General features: G+C 41.8%; 1 protein-coding gene across 3 annotated transcripts; it reads right to left on the bottom strand.

Moving 5' to 3' along the window:
* Positions 1–1908: 1908 nt before the first annotated feature.
* LOC141759993 (histamine N-methyltransferase-like) lies at positions 1909–9197 on the bottom strand. Of its 3 annotated transcripts, none has more exons than XM_074622565.1 (7): positions 9107–9197; positions 8853–8995; positions 6646–6704; positions 4923–5027; positions 4135–4265; positions 2752–2845; positions 1909–2648 (listed from the first exon to the last, which is right to left on the bottom strand). In XM_074622565.1, exons 2-7 carry the CDS (start codon positions 8984–8986, stop codon positions 2296–2298), a joined length of 876 nt encoding a protein of 291 aa, XP_074478666.1. In that variant the 5' UTR covers positions 8987–8995; positions 9107–9197; the 3' UTR covers positions 1909–2295. The 3 variants fall into 3 exon arrangements, with proteins under 3 accessions (XP_074478666.1, XP_074478667.1, XP_074478668.1); XM_074622566.1 differs by having other exon boundaries at positions 6646–6698; XM_074622567.1 differs by lacking the exon at positions 4923–5027 and having other exon boundaries at positions 1910–2648.
* Between the last annotated feature and the right edge of the window lie 249 nt (positions 9198–9446).

Genomic DNA, 9446 nt, shown 5'->3' with positions numbered 1-9446 from the left:
GGGACTCTCCTCGGTCCCAGAGGAAAAGACTTGGTCTTTCTTTTTTCTTTTTTTTTTGGAGTTTTTTTTGGAGTTTTTCCACCAGGCAGGCACATCCCTCCACTCAGACTAGCCCCAGAGAGGGACTCTCTTTCGGGCCCCAGAGAGCCCTCACTCCGGTCCTCCGGTCCTCCGGTCCTACACTCACCTCACCCCCAGAGAGGGACTCTCCTCGGCCCCAGAGGAAAAGACTTGGTCTTTCTTTTTTTTTTTCTTCTTCTTTTTTTGGAGTTTTTCCACCAGGCAGGCTCATCCCTCCACTCAGCCTAGCCCCAGAGAGGGACTCTCTTTCGGGCCCCAGAGAGCCCTCACTCCGGTCCTCCGGTCCACCGGTCCTACACTCACCTCACCCCCAGAGAGGGACTCTCCTCGGCCCCAGAGGGCCCCCGCACCGGGCTCCGGTGCTCCGGTCCTACACTCACCTTACCCCCAGAGAGGGACTCTCCTCGGCCCCAGAGGAAAAGACTTGGTCTTTCTTTTTTTTTTTTTTCTTCTTTTTTTGGAGTTTTTCCACCAGGCAGGCTCATCCCTCCACTCAGCCTAGCCCCAGAGAGGGACTCTCTTTCGGGCCCCAGAGAGCCCTCACTCCGGTCCTCCGGTCCACCGGTCCTACACTCACCTCACCCCCAGAGAGGGACTCTCCTCGGCCCCAGAGGGCCCCCGCACCGGGCTCCGGTGCTCCGGTCCTACACTCACCTTACCCCCAGAGAGGGACTCTCCTCGGCCCCAGAGGAAAAGACTTGGTCTTCTTTTTTTTTTTTTTTTGGAGTTTTTTTTTTGGAGTTTTTTTCCTCTAGGCTCATCCCTCCACTCAGCCTAGCCTCAGAGAGGGACTCTCTTTCGGGCCCCAGAGAGCCCTCACTCCGGTCCTCCGGTCCTCAGTCCTACACTCACCTTAACCCCAGAGAGGGACTCTCCTCGGCCCCAGAGAGCCCCCAACACTCCGGTCCTCCAGGCTCATCCCTAGGGACTCTCTTCGGCCCCCTCATCGAGCCCTCATCACCCACAGACCTCCTGGGACTGGGGGTCTGGCCACCGGCCCCTGGCCTCATCCCCGCTCTCAGGCCAGAGTCTCGTGCCCCTGGTAGTCCACCACTCTCTCGTGCCCCTGGTAGTCCACCACTCTCTCGTGCCCCTGGTAGTCCTCCTCTCTCTCTCGTGCCCCTGGTAGTCCTCCTCTCTCTCTCGTGCCCCTGGTAGTCCACCTCTCTCCTCTCAAAGTCTATCAGTCGTCGTGCCCCTGGTAGTCCTCCTCTCTCTCTCTCGTGCCCCTGGTAGTCCGCCACTCTCTCGTGCCCCTGGTAGTCCGCCACTCTCTCGTGCCCCTGGTAGTCCGCCTCTCTCCTCTCAAAGTCTATCAGTCGTCGTGCCCCTGGTAGTATACCAGAGCACCAGGGTGATTTCCCACACTCAACCAAGCCCCAGATATGGACTCTCTTTAGCCCCAGAGAGCACCAGGGAAGGTCGGTGGGTACTTTTTTTTTTTTTTTTTTTTTTTCTTCCTTCTTACCTTTTAATCCACCGCTTACTTCGTGCTCCTGGTAGTCCACCTCCCTCCTCTCAAAGGTTCCTGGTCATCGTGCCCCTGGTAGTACACCAGAGTGCCAGGGAATGCCCTCGGCCGACAAAAGCTTGGATCAAGGGTTGACTTTCATTACCTGTAATCCATGTCTTCTGGTCAAGTGGTTCCCGACCAGGGATACATGTAGCCTTGGTACTTCTGCAGTTGATAAGGTGGATGTGGAAAGATTGTGGAGTGGTTCAGCTAATTTGAAAAAATAGAAATCTAGATTTGATTAAAAATGTGACCACATATTGGTGTTAAGAGAGAAAATAACAACCAATAGGATTACAAATTTACAATTACACTTTAATACAGTATACACTTTAAATTAATACCAGTAAATACATTTTATAGGGGGCGCATCTCTTTGATGATGTTGCACAGAAACCCGTTTACAAGAGGCTAAAACTGTGTCAGTCAGTCAAGGCTTTGATATAAAGATATAAAGTTTTATAAGGCACACAGTCTGTGGCAGTGATTTTATAAATAGCACCTGAATAGATTTTATTGACCATTTCTGTACACATACAGAGTAAATGAGGTGAATACAGACTAAAGAGACTGAATACTAGGCCTACTGCACATGGTAAACTTAATCTGAGCAACAAGAAAATACACTGTACTTTTGATCAAATGGCAGGGATACAAGAAGAGAAATCAGAATATATGAAAAATTTTTCCATAGCACATACTCAAGCATAAACAAGTATGCAGCTTGAATCAGCGTTAAAGAATAACCTGCCATCTTTTTCAGTGCTGCACTTGTTTCTGAGGAGGTCTAACATGCCTGCTCTGATCTCTGGGGTGAAGGACTGGTGGAAGTGATCTTTCATTGTGAAAAAATTCAGCAGCTGTTCTCCAGTCTGGCTGCTTGGATCGAAGCACTCAGGGATGTCGACGGTAATGGGAATGACGTGCTCCTCGTATTTCAGTCCCGGGCTCTTCAGGCAGGCGGCAACATCTACCGATGTGCAGTACTCTGTGATGCGACCAACGCACAGCTCCTCCTTGTAAGTCTTCCACAGGGTGTCCCAGCCAGAGTTAGCTGGATAGTAGATTAAAAAATACATTCATTCCAGAAAAAAGATATTGGCAATAATAATTACAATCAAGAGGGCTGGTAGCCTCACCACAGCATTACTACTGACCTGTTGAAACAATGATCATAAGCCTGCCATTGTTCTTCAGAAGGCTGTGGTAGAACTTGATAGTATCGGCGAGGTTATCCACATAGTAGATCATCTGTTAAGGAGAGAGTTGTGGGGAACCTTTAATTTGACCTTTTGGGTTGAAGCTTGCTCCAGTTTGAAGTGTTTTTGAATCACTGTAGTTGTGTAAAGGACTCTTATGTCAGATTATCAACCCTGTTTCCTACAAAATGATGGTCCCATAAAACCATAAAACCAGGATGCATTCTCAGTCATTTTGCAAGGGAAATGGGTTTTTTTCTCCCGAATTAAGGTCGCCGTTTTAAAAGGTCATATCGATAACATTTTTATGTAGACGAATCATTTAAAAAAAAAAAAAATACATCAACAGAGCTTTAAGATTGGTGCCAAATAAAAGTATGGTTTTTCCTAAAAAAAAATAATGATTATGAATTAATCATTTGAAAAATTTTGATGGGTCCAAAATCCATTTTTTGTTTATCCTTGAGGAAGATATCTGACGTTCGGTTCTCACTTGTAACAAGGCTTGTGAGCCAATAGTATAACGACGTTGGTGTCACATGATATCTCTGGGTCGTCAGCGATCCAGTTGCCAGTTTGTGTGGAAAAAGACGGAACAGCAGGAGACACGCAAAATTCACAAGTGGGATTATTTAGTGATGTATTTTCATCGCAGAACAAAACGTTTAAATCTCTTCAGCTTGTGTTAACCATAGACCTTATTCCAGACATCTAACTAAAAACCCATTGACTTCCAGACGAGGGAACCAGAAGTGCTAAAATGCTAACTCACTTCTGGGTTTTAGGACTCATTCCTTCGGCACTCTATGTAGGCCTCTACTTACCTGTTGCAAAATGACTTCATTACTCTACCACGTCTGTCCGTCACTCCACTCGACCATAAAATACGCAGGTTGTGCAATGAACTGGCAACCGCTTGTTGTGAAGTGAATTCAATGGAACGGGGGAGGGAGAAATCAACATCTGGTGGCTGAATGTTATCAATGTTATCAATAGCACCTTTAAACACATGGTTATCATTGTAAATTGAAACAAAACAAAACAACAAAAGTAAAAATCACATCATGGTTTGGCTTAAAATGACTACGTTTGAAACGTTAAGCTACGGACGTAATACGTTTCCCTCCAAACGTATTTCACGATGCAGTTTGATTGTATGGGAACGCAATTTTTAGGAGACAGGGCTGCAGTTTATACAGTATTTGTGCCTATTTATAGCACTGATCGCTCCCCAATGAATGAACATGCAAAGCCCACAGGCCAGAAAGTGAACCTAAAACATGATTGTCATTACATCATTTTTAAATTGAATGTCCAAGAAGCAAAGTCATGATACCGTACATGAACCATGTGTATGAGGTCGAATGTCTTCATGCCTCTGTTTGCTTTGACTTCCCTCTCATAGTTCTCACTTCTCATGAAATGCCAAGCAAATGGGATCTTCTGAAGGTTGGTGGTCTTTGCTACCAGAGCTATAAGTTGGACAAAAAACAGGGAAGGCAGAAAATAACATTGACATATATGTACTGTATACAGTGCATCAGAACATTTTATAAAACAAACCATGACCTAAACTCAGATTATGATCAGAAACAAAACCAATACAAAGTTTAGCTGCTAGCAATCCATTAAGAGCATGCAGTTCAACAATTTCCCCACAATTTCTAAGTGCTATCAGATCTGTTCCCACATTATGTGTGCTGATGTTTTTTCTCCCTTTTTACGCAATCACCAGGCAGTGTTAACATAGCCTAAGATATATATGTTCAAGCTGATTTTACAGTTACACCTGATTTTTTTTTTTTTTATTAGGAATATAAATCACAAATTCTGTGTAAATCTGTTTCATGAGTAGAAACTTTTGAAGCTTTTGAAAAAACAAAAGAAATGAAAAAATGCTGACAGACCTCATGGGTTTGTAAGTGATATGTGTGTCAGGTGTTAAATATGTAATTATGTTAAATGTGTTATTTTCCGACATATAAAACCTTAGTCATCTGACAAAAAGCAATGCTACTGCTAATAATAATAAAAATGTTTCACAAAAGATTCAGAAGAAAGATGATAAAAATAAAGAGAAAAATAGAAATGTAACAAAAACACTATGTGGCATTTTGAATTGTTGATACCTTTGAAGTCTGTGAGCTGAGCGCTGCCCTCCACAATGTCAGCTGTGATCAGGACAGCAGGGAATGTAGACTGCAGTAGAGCGAGCAACTGGACATCCAGCTCCCCTGGAAGACACCAGGAAGTCTTTAGACTTTAAACCTCAGTGTAGTGCTGCTTCAATGTGAAAACCTCATGCACCAAAATTGGAATATTGCAAACATTTCTTAAACATTCAAAACTAATTTTGGGTTGACCTGTCAGATATGAACAATGACTTCAATGTTGCCGCTGTGCAATAATCCATGTATGATCTTGATTGACCTTTAGTGGGGCACAGTCCAGACTACAAGAGCTTTGACCAAAGTGTCCTCCTAACCCATCACTGTCCCATCTCCTCGTCCCTAACTTATTATTAAAGGACAAATGTCCAAATCTGTCATCTTAAACAAATACCAGGACCCTTCAATGGGCTTCTAATGTGAGTGATGGGGGACAAAATCCACAGTCCTGTTTCTGTGTAAAATGGATTCAAACGATTATATTATATGCAGCCCGGTCTCACGGGAAGGCGAATAAATTTCACATTACACGGACGCATTTTAGCCTTTTTGCACGTCATTTATAACTTAGGTTCAGGCAAGAAAACCACTTAGTTAGAGTAAGGGAAAACGTCATGGTTGGGCTTAAAATAAGTAAATAAACTAATTAAAACACGTATGGAAACAACTAAGGAAAACACGTCACAAATGTCAATAAAAACCACGTGATAAAAAAATTAAATAAAAAAACGTCACAAAACAAAACAACGTCTCCAGCACGGGTCTCCTGGTTAAAAGTCTGGTGTTCACCATAAGTGGTCTTTTTCCCTTTTTATACTATGACACTAATTCTTACCGTAGCATTTATTCACGGATGCATTTACATTGCAGTCGTTACAGGATACATGGCGTACAAATGACATGCGTAAACTAAGAAAGGCGTACTTATTGCACGCTAAACGCCTTGTGCATTATCGTGGCATTTATACGCCTTTTTGTGTGAACGGGCTGGTGTATTATAAGTAAATATGAGGTTTCAGCAGTCTGACTCAGTCAAATCAAGTGGGTATCTCCAGAGTTACAGTGTTTTTAGTACATGTCCTCCTTGTGTTTGCCCAGATAGTGTTTCCTTACGAAACACAAAGAGGGAATTTTGTACTAAAAACACTGTAAGTTTGGGAGACAAGTAATTTGATTTGTTTAACTGAGACAGTCGAAGCCTCACATTAGGCTTCAGATAGACTTTTGAATATCATTTTGCACAGAAAAGGGACTGTGGATTTTGTTCCTCATTACTTATACTGGAAACACATAAGGAAATGATCTCTTCAGAGCCAGTATGAACAGAAGGAATGATTACAGCAATAAAAATGGTGTCAATGTTCATATGGGCAACTTTGATGAGTAGATAAACTGATTTATACATAGGGTATTTACTATATGTACATTTGCATAGTTCATGATTACAGTAAATCTGACTGGGGAAAAATTCAATCATTTTTAAAATCATGGAACAGTGTCTCCTCTGGTCTTTAAATAAAGCTGCTTCTTTAAACCCGTAAAAATCACACAATAATGCAATTTCTTGCACTCGTGGATCTTTCCCACTGCGCTACAATGAGTAACTACAATGAGTAACTACAATGAGTAACTGAGCCAAAACTACTTCAACAGGTGTTCATAGTTAATGTTTCTCATCACATACCTCCACCACTTCCAACACCAAGAACATCCAGGCTGCTTTTGCCTGCTCCAATTCTGCATCTAGACATGATAGATGATAGACAATACAATTGTTACTTGCAACTGAAACTGTAAACAAATGACAAGTTGAAATGGTAAAAAAAAAAAAATAGACAAATAATTACATTTGTATTACTCAATAGCACATAGCAAATATATGTGTTTCATTATGTTGTTGATTAATGCCAATTATTTGTCATTTTTTTGGTCTGATTGTTGAGAATTCGACTTTAAAGGTCTCATATTATACTCATTTCCAGGTTCATAGATGTATTTTAATGAACATGTTTACATGCTGCAATATTAAAAAAAAACTTTATTCTTCTCATATGTCAGCCTGAAAATGCCTGCCTAGAGGCTCTGTTTGACAGAAGCTGATTCACAGCCTGTCTCCTCCCACTCTGCTCTGATTGGTCAGCGTTTTCTGTCAATCAAACGTCCTCAACAACACAGTGTTGTTGAGGATGTCCCCCCCAGAGAGAGAGAGAGAGCTACCTGTTGGTCTGACTGCAAGGAGAGGGAAAAGAAGCAGGGAAGAGTTTATAAACTACTTTAAAGTTTATAAACCAGAAACTTCACCCAGCGCACGTTACCGGAGGAATCCGATCAGAAATCGGCGACAAATGATGAACATCTGCGGTCAAGACTCGAGGTTTTCCTGACGATTTCTCTCCGGTAAATAATGCTATTTATAGCTCTGTTAGTTAGCTCAGTGTTTACCTTATGCATCAACTCTGTAAACCATAAACACACACTCTGTTTTACGTGTGTCTTCACAGGTCCATCTGTGAGAAATGACCGACAGAATCATCCCAGAGGAGAAGAAAACATTAGCAGTGAGCAAATAGTTGTTTACATGGAGATACAGAGCTAACCCGTTAGCATGTGGCTACATGCTAATGGGTTAGCTACATGCTACCGCTATGAGACGGTGTGTAAACACAGCGAACATCAGGGTGGAAAATAGAAGATGTGAAACAGTAGTCAGTTCATTATTTCTGGTAAAAGACACCTGATAAATGTGTGGAAGATAAGAGTAATAGTGTTTTAGTTACAGTAGGAGCTGTCTCTGTGTTACCATGACTACAGACCACCGGAGCTTAGCTTACCAGAGCTGAAAGACTTTCTCCTGTACCATGTCAACATAACTGCAGGTGAGATCATTAAAAATGCTGTGTATAATTAATATTGTCATCTGTCTACTCAAATAAAGTTTGAGTGTGAAACAGAAATGTGTTGTGTTGCTTTCAGCCACTATTTACTACCTGTACTCTTCTACATGCATGACATCAAATATGTATAATATATAAATATCAGCTGTTTAAACAGTGTGATTACATAAAGCCTTTGTGAAAGAACATATTATATTTAGTTGATGGGAGTACATGAAGCCTGTTCTGCTGGTTCTTGCAGACTAACAGTAGGAGCTACTTTGGTCATAGCTAGGTTGCGGAGGACTGAGTGACGCTGTGTGGGGCGGGGTCAGCTAGCTTGACTTCTTTCTGGTTCCACCAACCCATGGCTTGCAATTCTCGTCAGAAGAGAAGGAAAAGCTGCTCAGTGATTTTCCACACCCATTTCCGGACAAACGGAGCAGGAGAAAAAGAGAGAGGATGTGTCTTTTATGATACTATGGTGACTTGTAGACACACTGGGGACAGATATTGATGTTTAAAAGACATGGAAAAGTGCATTTTGTATAATAGGTGACCTTTAAACAAAAAAAAAATCTAAAAACATTTTAAAACTGTAGTGTCTCACTCCTCCAATACCAGTAGTCTATAATATGATGTATTATTTACCTTACATGACTTTCAAATAAACTCCTGTGTATTTATGCACAACACATCCTTCCAATTAGAGACTAACACAGTGCAGTACCTTAAAATCTGTACAAGATTAAAATTCATCAAAGTCAAAAAGCCGTGAACAAAAAAATCATGCCAAAGTGGTAACAAAATTGAACGGTGTTGCCTGTTATTGTAGAACTATAATGCCAACTTTGTACCTGCAATAATCTCATCTCCCTTTGAAAGAAATATTTTCCAACTTTTGAGAGAAGTCATGAAGTGAGAACTCTAAATTATCTCTGTCTTCAAACTGCACAAAAAGACATAAAGAAAGCACCCACAAGTTGCAGTGTAGCCTTGCCAGCCTTTCTTCTTATACCTTTTTAATTCTCCTGGCAGGATGTTACGAAGACACTGGAGAATGGCCTTGTGCTCTCCTGACTGTTCCAGGTAGACCTGAAAGTTTTGGATGATACTGCCCTCATAACAAGTCTGCTTTGCTTCTACAGCCATGACTGATTCCTGCAATGCATTACAAAATCAAACAAATAGCAATGACTTAAGCATGAAAAAAAGCAACTATTCAGAAACTAACTTTAAATCAGTCGTACATTGTAAGTAGTCAACAGTTACCTTGAAGATGCGGGAGTAAGGACAGAGTGTTCTCTCACTCTTAAGAAGAGTTACTGTCCCCTCCCACTACCTGTCCTTACATGAACTTGTGTTGCATAACTCTTGAAAGAGATATCTGTACGGCTCTTTTCAGTCAGCCAGATTATTTGACTCGGCTCACCAAGAAGAGCCGGCTCTTTCGGCTCCCAAACGGCTCTTTGTTTTACCACTTGTCAAGTCAAGTCAATTTTATTTGTATAGCCCAAAATCACAAATCACAAATTGGCCTCGGGGGGCTTTACAATCTGTACAGGATACGACACTCTCTCTCCTTTACAGTACGACCCTCTCATCGGATAAG

This window comes from Sebastes fasciatus, chromosome 21, assembly GCF_043250625.1.
Source record: "Sebastes fasciatus isolate fSebFas1 chromosome 21, fSebFas1.pri, whole genome shotgun sequence".
Lineage (NCBI taxonomy): Eukaryota > Metazoa > Chordata > Actinopteri > Perciformes > Sebastidae > Sebastes > Sebastes fasciatus.
This window is presented reverse-complemented; position numbering and strand designations above follow the sequence as displayed.

Bases quoted from the DNA above. Each gene is read 5' to 3' on its own strand.
- LOC141759993 (XM_074622565.1), bottom strand. From the start codon at position 8,986: ATGGCTGTAGAAGCAAAGCAGACTTGTTATGAGGGCAGTATCATCCAA. The intron at 5,028-6,645 runs GTATGTGATGAG...GGTGTCTTCCAG, and splicing joins TGGTGTTGGAAGTGGTGGAG to GGGAGCTGGATGTCCAGTTG. The intron at 2,649-2,751 runs GTCAGTAGTAAT...TCTACTATCCAG, and splicing joins TATGATCATTGTTTCAACAG to CTAACTCTGGCTGGGACACC.